We start from the raw sequence: 27,420 nt of genomic DNA, 5'->3' as shown, positions 1-27,420 counted from the left end.
TTGCAAAAAAAAAAAAATGTTTATCAGTTTGAACATCAAATATGTTGTCTTTGTAGCATATTCAACTGAATATGGGTTGAAAAGGATTTGCAAATCATTGTATTCTGTTTATATTTACATCTAACACAATTTCCCAACTCATATGGAAACGGGGTTTGTATTATTTGTGCACTGGCACCATCTTTTGAACAAGTACACTCAATGCAGGTGCTATGGGTTGGAAATATACTTACTGTTTTGTGCCTTGAACTGGAAGTATAAACGTCCATATTGTTTTTTGCTCAAAAGGATTCTACATATCACTCCAAGCAACGTTTGTAAGCTTTACTAAACAATTGTAATCACAAGACTTTAATCAAGCTAGCATTAGGATTAGATAATATGCTAACATGTTTACAAGTGTCTGTGTTAGTATTACAATGGCATTCTTTTTGTATGGTTTCAGTTTCGTAAATTCACCAAAATGTCCGTGGAGTTATTGAGTGATTCAGTGAGTCATCTAGTGATTCCATGAGAATGACTTCTGTTTTGTTTGATCAGCGAATTTACTGCCATGCCATGCGGCAAGGACTGTTTTGAAACAATTAAGGTATGTAAATAAATATTTACAAAGTATTTCGTATATATCTGCGGCTTATATGTGGCTAACTATGTAAAAATATTAATTTATTCTAAAATTTGGGGGTTGCGGCTTAAATACCGGTGGACTCATAGCCTGGAAAATACGGTACAGTAAGTTAAAAGTGCCAGTCTCATCTTTTGTTGCACCCGTCCAAGTGTTTATACTGTGAGTATTGTATTTATTACACACCAGATGTTTGATTGTAACATGCATCTTGTAGTTTACATTACCAAATTGTTGGTGTTGAATTTACCATGTAAAATCTCGAATGCTAATCACTAGAATGATTATAGCATATCCTTCTTAAATTAGCACCGAGCTAGCACATTTTAAAAAGTGGATTACGTGTTGTGTTTTCTATCAGGCATGATTGATTTGTTGGCATGGAACATTGCAACATTACCTGGCGGCAGTCCAGCTGAGTTCCCTTTGTGTGCTTTTTGAATGCTTGTTTGGCCAAGTGTTTTAGCAAAGTCTGCAACCGGACGCAAAAAGGTATTGAAATATGGCACCGTTTGAATTTACATGAATCATTACATGGCAGTACCAATGAAATTTGGTCACTGTCTATACCAGGGCTGCCCATTACGTCGATCGCGAGCTACCAGTCGACCGCGGGGGGTGTGTCAGTCGATCTCCAGCCAGGCTTTTAAAAAAAATAGACCTAAAAATTAGTGATCATCAATCTTCACCAAGACGTCACTTAAATGACATTCACGGTACCGGAGGGTCTTGTGAGATGACGCTGGCTGCTGCAAGATCATTATTATGAAAATATGACCGAGAGAAGGCGAGAAACGCTTTTTATTTCAACAGACTCTCGCGCCGTACCTTCCGTCAACACTCTAAAGGCCGACTGCACATTTCCTATCTTCACAATAAAAGCCCTGCTTCATGCTGCCTGCGCTAACTAAATACAGAGTCTCGGAAAACTGGCGTGCACAAGCGATCCCTCAGAAAGCTGGCGTGCACATCACTTGTGCACGCCGGCTTTCCGAGACTCTTATTTTGTTAGCGCAGGCAGCATGAAGCAGGGCTTTTATTGTGAAGATAGGAAATGTGCAGTCGGCCTTTAGAGTTTTGACGGAAGGGACGGCGCGAAAGTCTGTTGAAATAAAAAGTGTTTCTCGCCTTCCTCTCTGTCATTTTTTCATAATAATGAACTGGCAGCAGCCAGCGTCATCTCACAAGACCCTCGGGTGCCGTGAATGTCAATCAAGCAAGCTACGGAATTTGCCGCCAATGTTTTTCTTGTAAAGTGTATGGAAGCTGGATGAATTAGATGCCAAAAACCAACCACTTTCATGTGGTATTGTACAGAAAGGACAACTTTTTTTCTCCTCCATTTGAAAATGTGGGCGTTATCATCATTACTGTCTGATTCCAATCAATGCAAGTCATCAGAATCAGGTAATACACCAACTTATATTCTTGTCTTTGTGAAAGAAAGACATCTATATGTGTTACACATGCTTGTATTATCATTAAACACATTTAACTTGTTTACAAAAATGTCTCTTTCATAAATAAATAAATATAAATGATATATATAAATGAGGTAGATCCCCTCGAGTTGGTCAATTGAAAAGTAGCTCGCCTGCAGAAAAAGTGTGGGCACCCCTGGTCTATACAGTACAAGTACTGAATTCGATAACCATCCCTAATCCAGACACCAGTAAAAATATTAACACAATACCCACTTTATAAAAAATGATTATAGTTTTACATGCTGAAAACAATGTGGAACATAAATAAATGATGATTATAAAATGACCGTTTTTAACTTTTACCTTTATTGAAAATGCTAATTGGTGAAGACAGTGATTAGCGGGGAGCGAAGAGAGCACCCCATTCGTAATTCGCCACGACAGTGGTTCTCAAATGGGGGTACGCGTACCCCTGGGGGTACTTGAAGGTATGCCAAGGCGTACGCAAGATTTGTTTTTAAATATTCTAAAAATAGCCACAATTAAAAAATCCTATATGAATATAATTAGTGAATAATACTTCAACAAAATATCAATCAATCAATCAATGTTTACTTATATAGCCCTAAATCACGAGTGTCTCAAAGGGCTGCACAAACCACCACGACATCCTCGGTAGGCCCACATAAGGGCAAGGAAAACTCACACCCAGTGGGACGTCGGTGACAATGATGACTATGAGAACCTTGATATGAATGTAAGTTCATAAACTGTGACAAGAAATGCAACAATGCAATATTCAGTGTTGACAGCTAGATTTTTTGTGGACATGTTCCATAAATGTTAATGTTAAAGATGTATTTTTTCGTGAATAAATGTTTAGAATTAAGTTCATGAATCCAGATGGATTTCTATTACAATCCCCAAAGAGGGCACTTTAAGTTGATGATTACTTCTATGTGTAGAAATCTTTAGTTATAATTGAATCACTAGTTTATTTTCCAACAAGTTTTTAGTTATTTTTATATCTTTTTTTTTCAAATAGTTCAAGAAAGACCACTACCAATGAGCAATGTTTTGCACTGTTATACAATTTAATAAATCAGAAAGTGATGACATAGTGCTGTATTTTACTTCTTTATCTCCTTTTTTTCAACCAAAAATGCTTTGCTCTGATTAGGGGGTACTTTTATTAAAAAGATGTTTACCACTGAAAAAAGGTTGAGAACCACTGCGCTACGAGTTCTTATTTAAATTCAATAGTGTTATTTGACTACTTCATCTAAATAGCTTTCGCTTGCAAATTTCTTTGGGCTCACGCTGTGTTATTTTACACTGATACTAAAAAAAACACCATAGAGACTATGTCTCTAATTTGTGGAATGTTTTGTTAGGGCACTCACGTCCATGTAATGATAAATTAGCAAACAGAATAATTTGTTACGTACAATGTTAGGCCGTACGATAAGACAATGCACAAGAATCAGGGCATAAATTAGGCAAAAAGCTTAGTAAAAAAACGGAACATCATGAAAAGTGGGTGGTGCGAAATATTAGGTTCGACATTACATGAAAAGCGTGGTTTTTATTCCAAACAAACACAATAACGTGTGAACATAAAGCAGCATTAAGTGCAAAAAGAGAAAAGTTTGACAAACTGGGAGATTGAGAGAGTTCACAGGGTCATGACAGAGGGTTTTTCCAACTTAAGGAACACACTGGAATGAAGACAGTTCCAGTCAGTCGACCCCTCGCAAAACCTCAGGAAGCTGACTGAAGCCACTGCACATCCACAACTACTCGAGTTATACCCAAAAAACTGTGGCTAGAACATGCCGAGAGGCCAAAACAGGAGAAGCGTGTGAGCTTATCATTGTATAAAACAAGGAAGGGGTGAGAAATTGGGAAGTGATGTGTGTCAAATCCTGTTTCAATCCAAGCCATGGATTTTGCCACTAATTGCAGGAAACAAGCAAAGCTGCGAACTTGACTTTCCGCCCCTTACTGAAGTTGTAGCTGTGCTTTTTATGCTTTGTATGAAATCAAGAAGTGAGACATTCTACCATAACAATCCCAGATGCAATGCAAATATACACCGTTATAAACCACATTATGCAATAATGCTACATTATGTAACAACCTGACTAAATGTACAAACATTTAAATAAATTCTACATTTGGTCAATATGTGCCACGTCTTGTAATAAATTGTTTTAATACATTTGAATTTGTACGTCCACTGGTTCCTATCCGTGTTCGATTTCTTCCACACACCCTTAAAGGTTGCGTGTTACACTGTTTGGTGACTTTAAATTGTCCACAAATGTAATCAAGAATTCGTGGCGCAGTGGGGAGAGTGGCCGTGCGCAACCCGAGCGTCCCTGGTTCAATTCCCACCTAGTACCAACCTCGTCACGTCCGTTGTGTCCTGAGCAAGACACTTCACCCTTGCTCCTGATGGGTGCTGGTTGGCGCCTTGCATGGCAGCTCCCTCCATCAGTGTGTGAATGTGTGTGTGAATGGGTAAATGTGGAAGTAGTGTCAAAGCGCTTTGAGTACCTTGAAGGTAGAAAAGCGCTATACAACTACAACCCATTTATCATTTATTTACATTATGTAATAACTTTTTCCGCAATCTGTAATAAATTACTACATATTAAGAAGATATTTTCAAAATGCTGTTGGTGTACATTTTTCGATGAAATTCTAGTACATTGTGCACTACGAAAGACTAATTCAAACATTTAGCTCTGTATAGGTTTTCTATAATGTACTGTTTGAACTATAGGGTCATGGGTGAGCTTGAACCTATCCCAGCTAACTACGGGTGAGCGGTGGGGTACACTATGGACTAGACGCCAGTAAATCACAGGGCACTTATAAACAAGTAACCATTCTTGACTACATTTGTGGACAATTTAGAGTCACCAAACAATGTAACACACAACCTTTAAGGGTGTGTGGAAGAAATTGAACACGGATAGGAACCAGTGGACGTACAAATTCAAATTCCTGAATTATGAGAAAGATGTAACCTTGGCGGAGTCCAACCCTCACTGGAAACGTGTCCGATTCTGTTCATAACTTTTATGGACAGAATTTCTAGGCGCAGTCAAGGCATTGAGGGGTTCCGGTTTGGTGGCCGCGGGATTAGGTCTCTGCTTTTTGCAGATGATGTGGTCCTGATGGCTTCATCTGGCCGGGATCTTCAGCTCTCACTGGATCGGTTCGCAGCCGAGTGTGAAGCGGCCGGAATGAGAATCAGCACCTCCAAGTCCGAGTCCATGGTTCTCTCCCGGAAAAGGGTGGAGTACCATCTCCGGGTTGGGGAGGAGACCCTGCCCCAAGTGGAGGAGTTCAAGTACCTAGGAGTCTTGTTCACGAGTGAGGGAAGAATGGATCGTGAGATCGACAAGCGGATCGGTGCGGCGTCTTCAGTAATGCGGACGTTGTACCGATCCGTTGTGGTGAAGAAGGAGCTGAGCCGGAAGGCAAAGCTCTCAATTTACCGGTCGATCTACGTTCCCATCCTCACCTATGGTCATGACCCAAAGGATAAGATCACGGGTACAAGCGGCCCAAATGAGTTTGGGGCTCTCCCTTAGAGATAGGGTGAGAAGCTCTGTCATCCGGGAGGAACTCATTCCTGTTGATTTTTTCTGTTAGCTGTCAATTATTAAAATGTAGGTCTAAGTAAGACCTACATAGAAGTTTTTGTTTCATGTCTTTCCGACATTCCTACCGGAAGTTACAAGCCGTTTTGTCTATGTTTTCTTCCTGGAAGCAGTTTTTTCTGTGTAAAGTAAAGCCGCTGCTCCTCCACATCGAGAGGAGCCAGATGAGGTAGTTCGGGCATCTGGTCAGGATGCCACCTGAACGCCTCCTGAGGGAGGTGTTTAGGGCACGTCCAACCGGTAGGAGGCCACGGGGAAGACCCAGGACACGTTGGGAAGACTATGTCTCCCGGCTGGCCTGGGAACGCCTCGGGATCCCCCAGGAAGAGCTAGACGAAGTGGCTGGGGAGAGGGAAGTTTGGGTTTCCCTGCTTAGGCTGCTGCCCCCGCGACCCGACCTCGGATAAGCGGAAGAAGATGGATGGATGGATGGATGGAGAAAGATGTAGGGATTTTACTTTGGAATAGGGGTTAGTGCATGTGAACCACAATACGAAAGTCCTGTGTTCAATCCCGGGCTGGGGGTCTTTCTGTGTGGAGTAGGCATGTTCTCCCTGTGACTGCGTGGGTTCACTCCCACCCCCAAAGACATGCACCTGGGGATAGGTTGATTGGCAACACTAAATTGGTTCTATAGTGTGTGAATGTCGTCTGTCTGTGTTGGCCCTGTGATGGGGCGAATTGTTCAGTGTGTACGCCACCTTCCGCTCAAATGCAGCTGTGATAATAGGCTCCAGCACCTAACATGACCACGAGAGGGACAAGCAGTAGAAAATGGATGGATGGATGACTAAAAATGTTTATGTTAGTTATTAACAGTGTTAATTTTGACAGCAGTTTTAATTTAGTTTTCATGTTAAAATCCCACTGATAGTCACACACACACACTGGGTGTGGTGAAATTATCTTCTGCATTTGACCCATCCCCATGTACACGGCCTGGGAGGTGAGGGGAGCAGTGACAAGCAGCGGTGGCCACGCTCGGGAATCATTTGGTGATTTAACCCCCAAATCCAACCCTTGATGCTGAGTGCCAAGCAGGGAGGCAATGGGTTCCATTTTTATAGTCTTTGGTATGACTTGGCTAGGGTTTGAACTCACGACCTTCCAGTCTCAGGGAGGACACTTTAACCCAGTGGTTCTAAAATAGCAACAATTCAAAAATACTTTATAATATATTTATTGAATAGGTTGATTGGCAACACTAAATTGGCCCTAGTGTGTGAATGTTGTCTGTCTATCTGTGTTGGCCCTGCGATGTGGTGGCGACTTGTCCAGGGTGTACCCCGCCTTCTGCCCGATTGTAACTGAGATGGGCACCAGCGCCCCCAGCGACCCCAAAGGGAATAAGTGGTATAAAATGGATTTATGGATGGATGAATAATACTTCAACAAAATATGAATGTAAGTTCATAAACTGTGAAAATAAATGCAACAATGTGATATTCAGTGTTGACAGCTGGATTTTTTTGTGGACATGTTCCATAAATATTGATGTTAAAGATTTATTTTTGTGTGAATAAATGTTTAGAATTAAGTTCATGAATCCAGATGGATCTCTATTACAATCCCCAAAGTGGGCACTTTAAGTTGATGATTACTTCTATGTGTAGAAATCTTCATTTATAATTGAATCACTTGTTTATTTTTCAAAATGTTTTTAGTTATTTTTATATCTTTTTTTTTCCAAATAGTTCAAGAAAGACCACTACAAATGAACAATATTTTGCACAGTTATACAATTTAATAAATCAGAAACTAATGACATAGTGCTGTATTTTACTTCTTTATCTCTTTTTTTCAACCGAAAATGCTTTGCTCGGATTAGGGGGTACTTGAATTAAAAAAATGTTCACAGGGGGTACATCACTGAAAAAAGCTTGAGAACCACTGCTCTAACCACAAAGCACTAAGCAGGTCCTTCTAGTCATAGTCTTTTGACCCAAAATTATTTTAGTTATTATATTTTAGTCATCTAAATGGATTTAGTTTGATTAGTTTTAGTCGACTTAATTCCTCAACATCCATCCATCCATCCATTTTCTACCGCTTATTCCCTTTTGGGGTCGTGTGGGGCGCTGGCGCCTATCTCAGCTACAGTCGGGCGGAAGGCGGGGTTCACCCTGGACAAGTCGCCACCTCATCGCAGGGCCAACACAGATAGACAGACAACATTCACACTCACATTCACACACTAGGGCCAATTTAGTGTTGCCAATCAACCTATCCCCAGGTGCATGTCTTTGTGAAGTGAAGTGAATTATATTTATATAGCGCTTTTCTCTAGTGACTCAAAGTGCTTTACATAGTGAAACCCAATATCTAAGTTACATTTAAAGCAGTGTGGGTGGCACTGCGAGCAGGTGGGTAAAGTGTCTTGCCCAAGGACACAACGGCATTGACTAGGATGGCGAAAGCGGGAATCGAACCTGCAACTCTCAAGTTGCTGGCAAGGCCGCTCTACCAACCGAGCTAAACCGGAAGTGGGAGGAAGCGGGAGTACCCGGAGGGAACCCACGCATTCACGGGGAGAACATGCAAACTCCACACAGAAAGATCCCGAGCCTGGATTTGAACCCAGGACTGCAGGACCTTCACATTGTGAGGCAGACGCACTAACCCCTCTTCCACCGTGAAGCCCCAATTCCTCAAAATTTTAACCAAATAAAAATACAGTAGATTTTGCCAAATAAAATATATAGTATTAAGAATAACACATCTTTGAAGTTGTCTTGAAACCACTTTAAGGTTATTGCACGGCATCTCAAAATCTAAATTCACGACAAGACCTGTTTATCCATCCATCCATTTTCTACCGCTTGACCCTCTCGAATTGCCAGGCGGCTGGAGCCAATCTCAGCTGCACTCGGGCAGAAGACATTTCTTTCTCAAATAGCTGCTGTCAGTCAACCAACAGTCTTCATTATAAAGTTAAAGTACCACTGATAGACACACACACATACTAGGTGTGGTGAAATGACCCTGCATTTGAGCCATCCCCTTGTTCCACCCCCTGGGAGGTGAGGGGAGCAGCAGCAGTGGCTGCGCTCAGGAATCACTTTGGTGATTAAATCCCCAATTCCAACCCTTGATGCTGAGTGCCAAGCAGGGAGGTAATGGGTCCCATTTTTACTGAAAACATGAATACTCAAGGTTGACCCGTTTTTTTCAAGTGTGTGTATCAATATCACGAGTGGGAGAAGTTTCCAGGTTCTTGCAAAGGTGTTATAGATACTGCACAACACAGTAGCCTGCAACATAGTAATAATAATAGTACAATTAAAAATGGTTCCTTTTGTAAAGGCAACACAATTGTAAAACAGTGGTTCATCCAGTCTCAGTCTATCTCTTGATGATCTGAGGCCCATGTTGATTTTGTACTGCATTCTTCCATAGATATTGAATTGAATTGAAATATTTATTTCAAACCTGCACAGTACAACTAAACACAGTTTTTGTTTTTTTTACATGTTGGCAAAGATATTTCTGCAAGGCTTGAAAAGGGGATGGATGAAGCAGCTGCTTATAATAGCCCAACCCCTCTCACTCATTCCACATTTGACATAAACATCCATCCATCCATCCATCATCTTCCGCTTATCCGAGGTCGGGTCGCGGGGGCAACAGCCTAAGCAGGGAAACCCAGATTTCCCTCTCCCCAGCCACTTCGTCTAGCTCTTCCCGGGGGATCCCGAGGCGTTCCCAGGCCAGCCGGGAGACATAGTCTTCCCAACGTGTCCTGGGTCTTCCCCGTGGCCTCCTACCGGTTGGACGTGCCCTAAACACCTCCCTAGGGAGGTGTTCGGGTGGCATCCTGACCAGATGCCCGAACCACCTCATCTGGCTCCTCTCGATGTGAAGGAGCAGCGGCTTTACTTTGAGTTCCTCCCGGATGGCAGAGCTTCTCACCCTATCTCTAAGGGAGAGACCCAAACTCATTTGGGCCGCTTGTACCCGTGATCTTATCCTTTCGGTCATGACCCAAAGCTCATGACCATAGGTGAGGATGGGAACGTAGATCGACCGGTAAATTGAGAGCTTTGCCTTCCGGCTCAGCTCCTTCTTCACCACAACGGATCGGTACAACGTCCGCATTACTGAAGACGCCGCACCGATCCGCCTGTCGATCTCACGATCCACTCTTCCCTCACTCGTGAACAAGACTCCTAGGTACTTGAACTCCTCCACTTGGGGCAGGGTCTCCTCCCTAACCCGGAGATGGCACTCCACCCTTTTCTGGGCGAGAACCATGGACTCGGACTTGGAGGTGCTGATTCTCATTCCGGTCGCTTCACACTCGGCTGCGAACCAATCCAGCGAGAGCTGAAGATCCCGGTCAGATGAAGCCATCAGGACCACATCATCTGCAAAAAGCAGAGACCTAATCCTGCGGTCACCAAACCGGAACCCCTCAACGCCTTGACTGCGCCTAGAAATTCTGTCCATAAAAGTTATGAACAGAATGGGTGACAAAGGACAGCCTTGGCGGAGTCCAACCCTCACTGGAAACGAGTCCGACTTACTGCCGGCAATGCGGACCAAGCTCTGGCACTGATCATACAGGGAGCGGACCGCCACAATAAGACAGTCCGATACCCCATACTCTCTGAGCACTCCCCACAGGACTTCCCGAGGGACACGGTCGAATGCCTTCTCCAAGTCCATTGACATAAACAATATAATACAAAAACAATACTCTATAAACAAAACAAGAAAAGCTCCTGTACAATAACAATACCATGAGACAAGACAAGACGAGACAAAACACACACATGCATACAAACACACACACGGGCCCAACCATACATCTCTCTTCCATGGCTCTGTGCTGAGGGCATCACTCTCTTTCCTCATCGTACTTCTTTTTTTAAACAGTGTTTTAAATTGAATCATGCTAGAACACGTTTTTAACTCGTCCCCTAAGTTGTTCCACAGACTGACTCCACGCACTGAAATGCACATTGATTTTAAAGTGGTTCTAAATTTAGGCAAATATAATTTGTTGTTTCCTCTTAAACTGTAACTATGGTGATCATCTCTGTCATGGAATAGGTTCTGTATATTGGATGGTAGAGAGTTCTGGGATGCCCTAAACATAATTTGAGCAGTTTTAAAATTGATCACATCGTTCAGTTTAAGTTGCTTTAAGTTCATGAATTGATTAACGTGGACCCCGACTTAAACAAGTTGAAAAACTTATTGGGGTGTTACCATTTAGTGGTCAATTGTACGGAATATGTACTGTACTGTGCAATCTACTAATAAAAGTATCAATCAATTAATCAATCATAAATAGTGGATTTGAATGATGTCTGTAATGAACATTGGAAACAATCCTGATGGCCTTTTTCTGCAGAGTGACTAAAGGTTGTAGATGTGATTTATAACATATTTACGGTAGTTGATGGAGAACAAATCTGAATTCTTAGTCAGTGATTCCGTGATTTTTTTTGGACAGTTCCCTCTCAAAACACGAGTAGAAAAATGGATACGAGGCCAAACAGGCTGTTACACTCAATGCTTGTTTTAGCTCCCGAGCCCATAAAACATGTCAAAAGTTAGTAATTATGTGCTCAGAGAGGCTCCATATAATGGAGCTAGCATCAATGACTGCACGTTGCTCCCACATCAAAACTTTTAAAAACAATGATGGGTCGTATATTTCTATGCGGCTACCTTAACACTTAAATGCCCCAAAGGTTGTACAATTTTGAAACCAACCATAATATAGGAGTGAAATGTGCCTAGCCGCAACGAAGAGCGTTAAAAGAATTCGAGCATGAGAAGAAAAGAAGAAAAATGTTTTACCATACATTAGTGGTTCTTGGTTAACTGATATTTAAAATACCACTGTAAATGTGTACATTACAAAAATATCAGGACGTGTAACAAAGTCATTTCTATGTGTATATTAGTCAAATTAATTCCAAGTGTTAGTATGTATACTAATCCTGTTCCAATACGTCTTTTGTCTCTGTTTTTTACCTGCTACCATTTGGGCACTTTTTGTCTTCCTGCCTAATTCCTGTCTCGCTGGATTCCATTCTACTCGCACTGAGAAAATTCTACTGGCACTGTCCAACAAGGGGATTTGAACATGATCTTACCCAAAAACTCTGACTCTAAAAAAATGATTGTCTTTTTCCTATACTGAAGTTTATGCATTTTGGAGTTCAGTCCACAATCCCAGTGCCACGCCCTGAGACAGGAAGTATAACTGCCCATAGTCCTGTCTCAACTCGCTAAACAATTAGAAGGCAGCTCAGACTTTGGCTAGTGGAATATAGGGAAATATCAAATTGTACAAAGTGTAATCACATTATTTCTCCTTATTGTAAATTATGTTCAAAATGTTTGTAATAATCTAAACCAGGGGTCGGGAACCTTTTTGGCTGAGAGAGCCAAGAAGCCAAATATTTTAAAATGTATTTCCGTAAGAGCCATGTAATTTTTTTTTTTAACACTAAACGCGTGCATTTTTTAAGTAAGACCAACATTTGTAGAGTATAATAGGTCTCTTATTCTTTTTAATAACATTGTTATTCTAAAGCTAACTGTGGAGGAGGCGTGGCCTGTGGGCCTGCAGCGAAGCAGGGTGTTGCCAGAACCGGCCTCGAAATCAGCGACAGGTGCGTATATGGCCTACCTGGGCCTTATGTAATCATCTGTCGCAATATTATAAACAGCACCAGGAGGAGAGACGGGGTTGGGGCTGGAGCCAGAGCGCGAGCGAGAACAAAAGAGAAAAAGACAATTGTTGGAAAGCAACTGAGAGACTTATTGAATAATAAAACAATACTGTAACCCTGAAACTGGCTCTCATGTTGGTGCTTGGTGGTCTTAAGAACCCCCTGGAGGGCAAGACCCACACTAACCAATAATAAATAAATTACTTCTTACCATTAACGCAATTTCTTGAACATAAAAATGCATGAGAATGTTATTGTGTTAAGCAATGTCAGCTCAGATTTATCCGAGAGCCAGATGCAGTCATCAAAAGAGCCAAATCTGGCTCGCGAGCCATAGGTTCCCTACCCCTGGTCTTAACTATGACTATTTTATACTGTATGCTTTATGAAGCTTTAGTTGTCATGGTTTTAAAATGCTGCCATTATACTGTACTATTTGTCAAGGTTTTTTAAAACATCATTTTCAAAACCACTTGATGTATAGTTTGATTCATTGGGTATGTCAAGTATGTAACTACATTTTGTTAGAAATGATGCCAAATTTAAATTATCTACATATAAAAAATAACTAAAAATAAAAAAGCACTCAAGAGCGCAGACCTCTACCAGGCCCAATCTCCAATTTTTAGGAATCCTTTTTTTTTAATTCCTAAATTGAGACGGTGAGCCAGATCGACAACAAAATGTAATCCCTTGTTTCTTAGCCCATTCTCAAATTCCCTGAAGGTTTAATCAAACTAAACCCATAACTTTTTGAATTATCTATAGTGTACTTAAATTAAAAAAGACAACCATCGTGTCAGTCATCCACCGCCTTTGTGCCTGTAGGTAGAGGCGGGGCCTAGGTTAGGTAAGCTAAGAGTAAAAAATATCTGGATCACCCCAAAAAATTTAATGACTTGTTTTAAATTTCCTAACCTTTTGAGCTATCTATAGAGGAAGGAAATAGAGTGAACCCTCTTGTCAGTCATTCACTGTCTTTGTCTCTGTGGGTGGAGGTGGGGCCGCTAGCATCCACAAAGAAAGAAGTTTGAGCTTCATAACATAATCGTAAGGCAACGTAGTAAAAATTATCCAGATTACCCACAAAATCGAATCACTTCTTCCAAATCTCAAACTTTTAAAGGGGAACATTATCACAATTTCAGAAGGGTTAAAACCAATAAAAATCAGTTCCCAGTGGCTCATTTAATTTTTCCAAGTTTTTTTCCAAATTTTACCCATCATGGAATATCCCGAAAAAAGGCTTTAAAGTGCCTGATTTTCGCTATCTGTAAATCCAGCCGTCCATTTTCCTGTGACGTCACATAGTGACGGCAATACAAACATGGCGGATAGAACAGCAAGATATAGCGACATTAGCTCAGATTCAGAGTTAGATTTCAGCGGCTTAAGCAATTCAACAGATTATGCATGTATTGAAACGGATGGTTGGAGTTTGGAGGCAGATAGCGAAAACAAAATTGAAGAAGAAACTGAAGCTATTGAGCGAATAGGTATTGAAGCTATTCGGCGATCGCCTTCTAACCAACGATTGCATCTTTTGACCACTGGAGCAACTTAAATCCGTCGATTGGTAAGTGTTTGTTTGGCATTAAATGTGGGTGGAGGGAAAGGCTGGATGCAAATATAGCTACAAATGTACATACAGCTAGCCTAAATAGCATGTTAGCATCGATTAACTTGCAGTCATGCCGTGACCAAATATGTCTGATTAGCACATAAGTCAATAACATCAACAAAACTCACCTTTGTGATTTCGTTGACTTTATCGTTGGAAATGCATCTGCTTTGAGTGTCGCAGGATATCCACACATTCTTCCCATTTCAGCATCGATTCGCATGCCGTGCGAATCGATGCACACTCCACGTAAGACAACTACAATCCGTCCCTGATCGTGTTGTTACACCCTCCGACAACACACCAACATGGCATGATGTCTCCAAGGTACGGGAAACAGTCGAAAAAACTTAAAATAACAGAGCTGATTTGACTTGTGTGTAATGTGTTTGAGAAAATGGTGGATTGCTTCCCATTGTAACGTCACGGGTGAAAGGTCATCGCTCCGACAGCGAACAATTGAAAGGCGTTTAAATCGCCAAATTCACCCTTTTAGAGTTCGGAAATCGGTTAAAAAAACATATGGTCTTTTTTCTGCAACATCAAGGTATATATTGACGCTTATATAGGTCTGGTGATAATGTTCCCCTTTAACAGAATCTGCCAATTACTTTTTGACTTACATTAAACTAACGAGGAGACAAACCTCAGTGACCATTTAACCTACTGGTAGTCAGAGGTGGGTAGAGTAGCCAGAAATTGTACTCAAGTAAGAGTACAGTTACTTTAGAGATTTATTACTGAAGTAAAAGTAAGGAGTAGTCACCCAAATATTTACTTGAGTAAAAGTAAAAAGTATGTTGTGAAAAAACTACTCAAGTACTGAGTAACTGATGAGTAACCTGATTACGGCAACAAATAATGCACAAAAACATAAAAATAGCAATGAGCATATTCAGATTCAGGAATATCTCTTAAGCAACTAAAACAATATTATATATTAAATGATAGTACATTAAAATAAAATAAAAAAATGGCACATTGAGCCACAATAACTTAACAGCACAATAGCCTCAGTAGGCATTCATTGATTTGATTGATTGATTGATTGATTAATTGAAACATGTATTAGTAGATTGCACAGTACAGTACATATTCCGTACAATTGACCACTAAATGGTAACACCCCAATAAGTTTTTCAACGTTTATCAATTACTTAGTAAATGACCAAGTCGAGGTGATCTACCTCATATATACATATACACACACACATATTATATATATATATATATATATATATATATATATATATATATATATATATATATATATATATATATATACACATTTATATATACAGTGTATAATTTATATTTATTTATTTTGCCGTTTTTGTTCACGTTAAAGGTGTTTTAATGAATATACATGCATGTTTAACATATAGATTCCTATCTTTCATGAAGACAAGAATATAAGTTGGTGTATTACCTGATTCTGATGACTTGCATTGATTGGAATCAGACGTTCACGTTTTCAAATGGCGGAGAAAAAAAGTTCCTATTTTCTGTCTAATACCACATGAAAGTCGTTGGTTTTGGGCATCTTATTTGTCCAGCTTCCATATTTGTTTTTATACACTTTACAAGAAATACATTGGCGGCAAACTCAGTTGCTTGCTAGTTTGTTTGCGCTGGCTTTCGGAGACTCTTATTTTGTTAGCGCCGGCGCGATGGAGCGGCACTTTTATTGTGAAGACAGGAACTGTGCGATCCGTCTTTAGGCTTTTGACGGGAAGTACGGTTGAAATAAAAAGTGTCTTTTTTCCTTTACACTTTTGATTGATTGATTGAAACTTTTATCAGTAGATTGCACAGTACAGTACATAATCCGTACAATTGATCACTAAATGGTAACACCCCAATAAGTTTTTTAACTTGTTTAAGTCGGGTCATGTGACCACCTGGCTCTGTTTGATTGGCCCAACGTCACCAGTGACTGCATGTGATTGGTCAAACGCAGGCATGTGTAGTTCCTACTTTGAAAAACCAAAACAAACAATAATAGATCGATTAAAAAAAAAGTAGATAAATGGAGCGGAGTAAAAGTAGTGTTTCTTCTCTATAAATATACTCAAGTAAAAGTAAAAGTATGTTGCAAAAAAACTACTCGTAGAAGTACAATTTATCCCAAAAGTTACTCAAGTAAATGTAACGGAGTATATGTAGCGCGTTACTACCCACCTCTGCTGGTAGAGGTAGTAATAGTAGTAATAATATTAAAAAATAGGTAGTAATAATATTAAACCAGACCTGCTGGACATGTTCCATTCTAGGGCCGGGTTCTGGGAGTTCCTCTCACTGTCTGCTGATGCGCCTCCTTTTGTTCCCTCCTTCTCCGGTTTGAGTTGCTCCCATTGAGCTGTCCCAATGTTGATGGACTGGAGGTCCACCTGGTACTGACGATCCTCCACCTCTGAGCCAGGGTCGCGAAGGATACCAAGGTTCAACGCGTGCCTAAAAGAAATAAAAACATGGAGTTGTTGGTTTGGTGCTCAAACAAGCTGTGTAACATACCTAGAAGGTAAAGGACGTCCACTTAAATGGATACTAGGGTTGTTCGGTATACCGGTACAAAGTACCGCAATGCTAATTGATTAAAATCGGTACTATACTGCATTTGACAAGTACCGGTACCGTTCTTCCATATAAGGGCTGCTGTGACTACAGAGCCTTGGCGCATTTTGTTTGTGTCAAAACGCACTCACAAGGTGCATACAAGCAATAACATCGTAGTGGGGAAGAATGGCAAAAAAACCAAACTATTCTACTGGTTAATAAAGAGCACGTAAAGTATAATACGGAGGTATTTGGGCTGCAAAACTAACAGTAAAGGTGACACTTTAAACAAGGAAGCGCCGCGCTTTAAGTCTTGCTTTAAAACATGCCTCGCCAAATGTGGCGATTAGTATTACCACCTTTGTTTCAAACCTAGGTAAAAATTAAAATATGAACATTCACACCGCCGCAAGGAGTTATAAAGAGTGACAAGTAATGATGTTGTTGTTACTCCTGTCCTGCTGTTCGCTCCGGTGCAGACCGTAATACGCCTTTATACAAGGAAGCGCTGCGCTTCAAGTGTTGCTTTAAAACATGCCTCGCCAAATGTGGCGATTAGTATTACCACCTTTTTTTCAAACCTAGGTAAACATTAAAATAATGAACATTCACACCGCCGCAAGGAGTTATAAAGAGTGACAAGTAATGATGTGGTTCTTACAGCTGTCCTGCTGTTCGCTCCGGTGCAGACCGTAATACAGAAGCGCAGGGCAAACGTTTAATTCAGTTCACTTTACCCCGCAATTGGTTTACTAAACCGCTGATTTGTAACAATATTGTTTTATTATTAATTTAGCAGGACACAACCGGACCCGTTCATCACTCGACTGCGCAGTGCGCGCGCTCTTCTCTCTTTGTGCTCACCCACTCGCTCCCTGACGCCACTCAGCCAACACGTTGCCATTCTTGCAAACATATATATACTGTACATTACTCTCATAAATTAACAGCTCCTCTGTTGTGCAGATGTATATACAAAATATGTAGATACATAACGTGTAGATTCTTGGACACGCACACATCTGCTTAGCTTGATGCCAAATATTAGCGGAGTTAAGCCCGCCCATCTAACGTCAAATACTGCAAGTAAAATGCCTGAATTTTGGAACAAATTGATCAAATTTGTGTTTTATCTTTAACAGATGTGTGTTGTTGTTTTTTTTATTTCCCCCCACTTGTTTACCTGTATCTCACGTTTTTTGTAAGGGGCGCCGGAAGTTTGCAGACCCGTCAGTGATCCTGTTCTGTCTCCCTGTAATGTTTGTCTGATCGAGAATGGGATTGTGATTAAAATTGAAATGTTCCCTCGGGGATTAATAAAGTATGTCTGATTCTGATTCTGATTCTGATACAAGGCTTATCTGGCACATGTATCCATAGTTTTGTTTTTAGTACTTACTAATAATTGTATTTTTCTTAAAGAACATACCAGGATTGGCAACCATAAATCATGAAGCATTTAATATAATGTCAGTTAGTGTTGTAACGATACCAATATTTTGGTAATGGTACTAAAATTATTTTGATACTTTTCAGTACTTTTCTAAAAAAAAGTGGACACCAAAAGACATGCATTTTTGGCTTTATTTTAACAACAAATCTTAGGGTACATTAAACATATGTTTCTTAATGCAGCTAAGCCCTTAAATGAAATAGTGAACATACAAGACAACTCGTCTTTTAGTAGTAAGTAAACAAAAAAAGGCTCCTAATTAGTCTGCTGACATATGCAGTAACATATTGTGTCATTATTATTCTATTATTTTGTCAACATTATTAAGGACAAGTGGTAGAAAATTAATTACTAATCTACTTGTTCATTTATTATTAATATCTGCTTATTTTCTCTTTTAACATGTTCTGTCTCTTCTTCTGTTGAAATGTAATAATCACGTATTCTTCAGTTGTTTGATACTTTACATTAGTTTTGGATGACACCACAAATTTGGGTATCAATCCGATACCAAGTAGTGACAAATCAAACATTGGTCATATTCAAAGTCATCATGTGTCCAGGGACATATTTCCTGAGTTTATAAATATAATATACATTTTAAAAGGACAAATGAAGATGATGTGATGCCAAAAAATGTCAACGTTATCATAGTAGTATCGACTACATACGTGCCTGTATTTGATATCATTACAGTGGATGTTAGGTGTAGATCCACCAATGGCGTTTGTTTACATTTTGATGCCGGTGAGCTACGGTGTGTAGTAAAACATGTTTAGATATTCCTCCTCCTGCAGGGATGATACTTGTAAGAAACTTAATTTATTTGTCGCCATGAAAGCAAAGATTAGTGATTTAGACGTAGCTAAAACACTGCCGATGGCGGATGGACTTTAGCCGCTATGTCTTAAATCATCTCTTCCTGAGGGTGTTTCAGTGTTATAACTTCACCTTTTTCTTTAGTTTTTAAGCCAATATGCGTCCGTTCTCTTTTTTCTGTCCACACACTGTGTCTGCTTGTAAGTACTCCGTGATTGTGTGCCGCCGAACATGCTACTCTGCTCGTATTGACTGAAACGTGTATTAGTAGATTGCACAGTACAGTACATATTCCGTACAATTGACCACTAAATGGTAACACCCGAATAAGATTTTCAACTTGTTTTAACCACGTTAATCAATTCATGGTACAAATATATACTATCAACATAATACAGTCATCACACAAATGAATCATCAGAGTATATACATTGAATTATTTACATTATTTACAATAAACGAGCAATGTCACGACGTGACTTTGAGGCAGGCACGGGCGGGGTGCGGGACCTGTACGTTTCAGAGATGGTATAGTACCGAAAATGATTCATTAGTATCGCGGTACTATACTAATACCGACCGGTATGCCGTACAACCCTAATGACAATAAAGCTTTTTTTTAATTATATTTTAATCCAACCCTTGATTACGGCAGAAAATTGTAAAATGTAAACGACAAAAACACAATGTGTTTAATAGCTTTTGATTAATATTTTAACCTTCTAAAATTGTTCTTTGAGTGCAATAGGAAACATATGTTTATTGTACTGCACGATTTCCAGTTAAAATAAAGCCAAAATTGAGAATTTTTCTTTGTTTCCTTTATTTGGAAAAGTATCGATATACATTTTGGTACAAGTACCAAATTATTGGTATCGGGACAAACCTAAAGGACACAAACTTAAATCTGGTAAGACCCCGGACAACGTATTGGGAGTGAATTTCTGACCCAGTAGTTGAACTTCTACGATCACTGACAATCAGCGGCAAGTTAAAATTATGTAACTTTGTCTGCATTTCAAAGACAAGATGCACAAGAATAATCACAATCCAGCATCTGCATGTGACATCAAAGCTTTTGGTTCGTTATGATATGTTTATTTGTGCTGGTGAATTCAAATGACTGCTTAAATGGAATAAATAAGGGTTTAAAATGACTACAGATGTAGGAGCAGCCCGGGTAGTTTTATTTTGGTTCGGCGATGTCAGTGCTAATTTTCATACGTTTTTTTTCCCCTCCCTCAGCCACACTGGAAAGGCCTTCATGAGTGTCTTATGTTATGACAATAAGTATCAAGAACAAAAACAACAGTGATGGGAGATCACAAGTGTGTAACCAGACTTAGCTGGAATTGTTGACACACAAACAAGTGAAACAGAGCCCTAATCAACATTTGGAACCACATTTCTCAACAGAGTTAAATGTGAATCAAACCAAGAAGGATTTGGGTGGGATGTGTCAGTCAGGATTCACAAGCCTTTTTGTAACACGACCTCTGTCATCCTAACCATCCCCAAACTGTATATTTCACATTAAACAAACCGCAGTTACCTCATACGCTTTCCAAATTATCTCTCTACTTGAGCCCATTTAGCGGAGCCTCTTACTCATAATCAACATGACCGTCTGAAGCCAACTCCCTACAATGCTGCGGGGTCCCCCCCCCCAGACCCCAGCGACATAAATATAAATGATAAACATTTTTCTTGGTAATATCAAACGGCATATTTCAGCATTTTGCAGGAAACAAGAAGAGCTTCATTTCTAACGAATGAGGAGGGGAGGAACTGTGGAAGCTTCCCTAGGGTTGCAAATATAATTGAAGCCAGATTTCTTCTTGTACTGTGTGTACGTGGGGGACACAGGCGGTTTGACGTATTTGATTGGTCATGTGAGGACCACACTGCTTGGCCAAGAGGAGTCAAAGAAGGCTTTGGGAAAGCACGACGCTCCCAATACCAACATGCACACACATGACTTAAAACGAGGAGCGCGAGGCAGGTGGAACACACTAACCCCACATACTTGTATCATCTGTGAGCGACGAGCACATACAGAATAAAGAGGGGAAAAAACAACTAATAATCAATACCCTTTTGCAGATCAGGACTGAAAGATAGTGATTTTAATTGTGCAATACCCCGACTTTCTGCCTTAGTTGGTATAATACATACATTTGTATTCAGAGGTGGGTAGAGTAGCCAGAAACTGTACTCAAGTAAGAGTACTGTTACTTTAGAGATGTATTACTCAAGTAAAAGTAAGGAGTAGTCACCCAAATATTTACTTGAGTAAAAGTAAAAAGTATGTTTTGAAAAAAACTACTCAAGTACTGAGTAACTGATGAGTAACCTGAGTGTTTAATGATTACAGCAACAAGTAATGCACAAAAACATAAAAATAGCAATGAGCAAATTCCTCCAAACACGACAAGTTGAGTTTATACCAAAATGGATACATGGATGATACAGCAGAGGATTGGGAGAATGTCATGTGGTCAGATGAAACCAAAATAGAACTTTTTGGTAAAAACTCAACTTGTCGTGTTTGGAGGAAGAAGAATACCGAGTTGCATACCAAGAACACCATAACTACTGTGAAGCATGGGGGTGGAAACATCATGCTTTGGGTCTGTTTTTCTGCTAAGGGGACAGGACGATTGATCCGTGTTAAGGAAAGAATGAATGGGGCCATGTATCGTGAGATTTTGAGCCAAAAACTTCCTTCCATCAGTGAGAGCTTTGAATGGTTGACCAAATACTTATCTTCCACCATAATTTACAAATAAATTCTTTAAAATTCCTACAATGTGAATAACTGGATTTTTTCCCATTCTGTCTCTCACAGTTGAAGTGTACCTATGATGAAAATTACAGACCTCTGTCATCATTTTAAGTGGGAGAACTTGCACAATCGCTGGCTGACTAAATACTTTTTTGCCCCCTGTATATATATATATATATATATATATATATATATATATATATGTATATATATGTATACACATACATACATTTATATATACAGTATATAATTTATATTTATCTATTTTGCCGTTTTTGTTCACATGTTAAAGGTGTTTTAATGAATATACATGCATGTTTAACATATAGATTCCTATCTTTCATGAAGACAAGAATATAAGTTGGTGTATTACCCAATTCTGATGACTTGCATTGATTGGAATCAGACGTCCACGTTTTCAAATGGAGGAGAAAAAAAGTTCCTCTTTTCTGTCTAATACCACATGAAAGTCGTTAGTTTTTGGCATCTTATTTGTCCAGCTTCCATATTCGTTTTTATACACTTTACAAGAAATACATTGGCGGCAAACTCAGTAGCTTGCTAGCTTGTTTGCACTGGCTTTCGGAGACTCTTATTTTGTTAGCGCAGGCGCGATGGAGCGGCACTTTTATTGTGAAGACAGGAACTGTGCGATCGGTCTTTAGGCTTTTGACGGGAAGTACGGTTGAAATAAAAAGTGTCTTTATTCATTTACACTTTTGATTGATTGATTGAAACTTTTATTAGTAGATTGCACAGTACAGTACATAATCCGTACAATTGACCACTAAATGGTAACACCCCAATAAGTTTTTCAACTTGTTTAAGTCGGGTCATGTGACCACCTGGCTCTGTTTGATTGGTCCAACGTCACCAGTGACTGCATGTGATTGGTGAAACACAGGCATGCGTAGATTCTACTTTGAAGCTCTGTCATTAACCAAAACAAGCATTAACAGTTTGATTAAAAAAAAGTAGCGAGCTAAATGTAGATAAATGGAGCGGAGTAAAAGTAGCGTTTCTTCTCTATAAATATACTCAAGTAAAAGTAAAAGTATGTTGCATAAAAACTACTCGTAGAAGTACAATTTATCCCAAAAGTTACTCAAGTAAATGTAACGGAGTAAATGTAGCGCGTTACTACCCACCTCTGTTTGTATTTCATACTTTATCATTCCTCTGTGTACTGTGCTGCTAATGCCACTGTCCTACATACTTATATGGGTGTTGCACACGTCTAAGGAATCAGTAAAATTTGCTCTAATTCAACATAATCTATTGTAATTGATATAAAAACTTCATTAATCCTCCAATAATTTGTCTTAATATAAAATACACACACACATTTGGACATACGATCACACATATAAATTAACTTCTTAAAAATAGCTAAAAAAAAAAAAACATTAAAATGTCAGTGCATTTTTCTCTATCTCTCTCGACACATATATATTGTAAATGGGCTTCTTCAAAATAACTTAAAAAAAGTCAATGCAATTGAATCTAATCGCGTCTAATAAATCAAGGGTTGGAATTGGGTGTTAAATCACCAAAATGATTCCCGAGCGCGGCCAACACTGCTGCTCACAACTCCCCTCACCTCCCAGGGGGTGGAACAAGGGGATGGGTCAAATGCAGAAGGTAATTTCCCCACACCTAGTGTGTGTGACTATCAGTGGTACTTTACTTTTAACTTTAACAGCAGGCCCATATATATAGTGTGTGTGACTATCAGTGGTACTTTACTTTGAACTTTAACAGTAGGCCCATATATATAGTGTGTGTGACTATCAGTGGTACTTTACTTTGAACTTTAACAGTAGGCCCATATATATAGTGTGTGTGACTATCAGTGGTACTTTACTTTTAACTTTAACAGCAGGCCCATATATATAGCGTGTGTGACTATCAGTGGTACTTTACTTTTAACTTTAACAGCAGGCCCATATATATAGTGTGTGTGACTATCAGTGGTACTTTACTTTGAACTTTAACAGCAGGCCCATATATACATAGTGTGTGTGACTATCAGTGGTACTTTACTTTTAACTTTAACAGCAGGCCCATATATATATAGTGTGTGACTATCAGTGGTACTTTACTTTTAACTTTAACAGCAGGCCTATATATATATAGTGTGTGACTATCAGTGGTACTTTACTTTTAACTTTAACAGCAGGCCCATATATATAGTGTGTGACTATCAGTGGTACTTTACTTTTAACTTTAACAGCAGGCCCATATATATAGTGTGTGTGACTATCAGTGGTACTTTACTTTTAACTTTAACAGCAGGCCCATATATATAGTGTGTGTGACTATCAGTGGTACTTTACTTTTAACTTTAACAGCAGGCCCATATATATAGTGTGTGTGACTATCAGTGGTACTTTACTTTTAACTTTAACAGTAGGCCCATATATATAGTGTGTGTGACTATCAGTGGTACTTTACTTTTAACTTTAACAGCAGGCCCATATATATAGTGTGTGTGACTATCAGTGGTACTTTACTTTTTAACTTTAACAGTAGGCCCATATATTTTTGCCAACCTTTCTCTGTAGCTCGAAAATACCGGTGGAATTTTGTTATGACAAAGTTCTTTTAAAATAATAATTAGGAAATTTAAAGCATAGTAAGCACTGCATGTAGATTCATGTACATTATTTCAAAAAGCAGTTCACCCTTTTTGACAATTTTAATGACAAAACGCCAAACTGCAGCTCACAAAAGGGGAAACATTTGGCAAAACATGAACTCTGATGATAGTTGTATTTATTACATGCATGGTATTCTTCAGTATTTTGAGCCCAAACCATAGGTGGCACCAACAATGTCACTTAAAGCTTGTGATGCGTACCTTTCATATTTGAATCAATGTGGTACTAATTCCTGGTATCAGCATCAATTTTCTGTACTTCTGTGTGTGTTCCTGTGGTATATAATGTTCTTTTTTTTATTCAACACTGAGCTTAAAATAATATCAGTACCGTCCAAAAGTTTTCGCTGTGTTGCTTTAGTTAGGAAGTAGTCTTTGCCATTAAACTGAATTTGCCAGTCTTGTCCTTTGTTGAGCCCTACAACGTGTTTATACCGTATACACACCAGCTGTTTGATCGTAAGGTGCATATTAGTTGTACAGCATTATTAACTACCAAATGTGTAGGTGTTGTAAAATTGCTAAAGCAAATAGCAGCATGTATATAGAATGTCCTACGTGAATTAGCATTTAGCTAGCAGAATATTAGCTAAAAATGGAGGCATTTTGAGTGATGTCTATCAGGCAGGCTTGCTTTATTGGCATGAAAAATTGCAACATTGCCTAGAGGAAGTCGAGTGCTAGGCTGCTGGTGAGTTAGCAACTGGCCATGACATCACGTGTAACAAAAGGTATCGAAATATGGTACCATTTAGTTTTACGTTGATCGTTATTTAGTAGGTACTTGAATTTGATAACCATCCCTACTTACAGCCATGCAAAAAATGTTTTTGGACTTGAGCTCATAAGAGAGCCGTTTTTGGCTGCAATTCAAACACTCCACCCGATTTGAGTATTGGCAGAATATACCTTGTGCAAGGCCTACAAATCCACAGACACTTCATCATGGCAACATATGTACAACAACGTTAAAAAATTCCTCAGAATAGCGGAAAATGGTAAATTAATTATACAATGCATTCCACCGTTTTAAATTCCGTGGGTCTCTGCATTGTTTGGCAGAACATTAATCTTGATTTGACCCATTGGGAAGACTTCTGGGAGCACTGAGGCTTGAGGTGTTGCAGGTTAGCGATCATATGTTGACATGATGATAGAATTTAAGGAGGAACCATCTGGAAATGACACAACATTAGCCGATGCCATGTACGCCTCTAAGTGGCAAACAAGCACATGCAGGCTGGCTGTGCTGCTGCAAGCTGCAACAAATTTAAGTGTGCGCTTAAAACGTAAGGAAACAATGACTTTCAAAATCAAATCCAGACCTGGACTACATAGTCCTTGCATGACTGCCGATAAATAATTGTCAGAAACTTAAAGTTGAATACCTTGAGAATATCGCAGCAAATTATATTGTTCAACAAATCATATTGTAAATAAGTAAAAGGGCTTGTTAAAATTGGGAAACTGGGCCGGCCTGATTACCATGCTTTGGTTTTGAAGGCTAAGTGTGGTTCAAGGTTGTAAAATAAACCACAATGGGCTCTGGTTGAAACACAGGGCCCAATGGTTAGCGTGTAGGAGCAGTGAGCTGTGTTAAAACACTAACAGGGGTAACACACACATTTTCTTGCAGCTTCCACCCAGACCCCCATCCCTAACCAATGGTACAGGAAGCACACCGGGTAATACCAAGTCTTGCCAGCTTCTGGATCTTGTCACTCCGGAACCCGTAACCTGAAACCACAACCCCAGACCTGTTTTTCACTCAATTTCCCCAACAATCACAAGCAATATATGTCTCCTTGCACTTCTTAACAAATGCAAGAGTATGAGCCAATGTGTGTGTATTTAAGGGAGAGGAGGTTCTCTGGTTTTGCTCTTAAATAGAAAGTTCAGCGCATTCTTTTCTCTAGCAGTTCAGCAACGTTAATCTAAATCTGAGATGTGCACATTGAGGGGACCTAAAATACTAAACAAAGAAATGGTAATACTGAAATATATTCCAGTGTCAATCACATCACTTCGATGATGAAGTAATTACCATTGTGTATTTTGAAGTTCAATGACACATCTAAGGTTATGCTTCTCCTTCATTGAAGCTCCGAGTGCAGCCGCCCGGTCCTTGCTGGCACCCATCAGCTCCTCAGTGAAAACATTACACTGCACAGTGGCTTCTCAATCAGCTCACTGTGACGCACACTTGGCAAGTAGCACGCTGAGGGGGAATTCATAAGCAGTATGATTCATAAAAATTGCAATTACTTGGTAGGTTAATCCCCCTCCCAGTTTACAGTGGTCTGTTTTGAATTGCCAGAGATTCTGCAACTACTGAGCTTTGGATTTATGACACCAGTCCACTCCAATTGCTGTTAATCTGCATCCACCAATTATAATAATTAAAGCGTTGAAATTAAAATGCTTACCAGGCCTCAGAGTGAGGAGCAAATGATGCCGTGGGATAAACAGTCAGCAAAAAACCTTACTCAAAGTTTCTATGGAATACATTTTCAATGAGTTCAACTTGGACGCCACCCAGTCAGACAACAGCATTTTGAAGACAGCGCAAACAAGTGGCTCCAAATGTGTCACACTTGGCAGAAGTAACAGGCTCAACTTATGTTTTTTCCAAGTGTGTGTGTGTGTGTGTGTGTGTGTCTCGCACCCCCAAACAGGCTGACACATGATAAAGACAATACTTTTCTCCCGCTTTGTGACTTGGAACTGATACGTGAGAAGATCCTCATGTGTCTACCATAGCCCAACACCGCATGACTCATTGCTGTTGCTGCTTCCAACATTCAAACCATCATTCTACGAAGCTCACGGAAGTCATACGTGATGGTGAGCACATAACCAGGATCTTTGCTTACACCGACGATATGCTGTGCATATAATCATAAAACCATTCTGTGCAGTTTTATCAAACACTAAGTCATTTATTTCCCTCAAAATGTAAGTATCAGGGAAAACATTGTTTTAATACAGTCAGAGTTGGGTTTGTTGCACTAAAGATGCATGTGCACCAAAAGCCACGTACAAAGACTGTATTGACCATTTCATCACATAAATCCTGCTGAGAAACGTGATGGCTAAAACGTCCATCCATCCATCC

At 39.6% G+C, this 27,420-nt stretch overlaps 1 protein-coding gene across 4 annotated transcripts in view; it reads right to left on the bottom strand.

Moving 5' to 3' along the window:
- The window catches only part of LOC133562376 (intermembrane lipid transfer protein VPS13B-like), an 819,661-nt gene that overhangs the window by 427,113 nt on the left and 365,128 nt on the right, over positions 1-27,420 (bottom strand). For all 4 annotated transcript variants that reach the window (XM_061916537.1, XM_061916536.1, XM_061916534.1 and 1 more), the window contains exon 32: positions 16,284-16,487. In XM_061916537.1, coding sequence (XP_061772521.1) covers positions 16,284-16,487 — 204 coding nt within the window. The remainder of the gene's footprint in view (positions 1-16,283; positions 16,488-27,420) is intronic.

This window comes from Nerophis ophidion, linkage group LG11, assembly GCF_033978795.1.
Source record: "Nerophis ophidion isolate RoL-2023_Sa linkage group LG11, RoL_Noph_v1.0, whole genome shotgun sequence".
NCBI classification, from domain to species: Eukaryota; Metazoa; Chordata; class Actinopteri; order Syngnathiformes; family Syngnathidae; genus Nerophis; species Nerophis ophidion.
The sequence above is the reverse complement of the archived record's forward strand: the minus strand, read 5'-3'. Positions and strand labels throughout refer to the sequence as shown.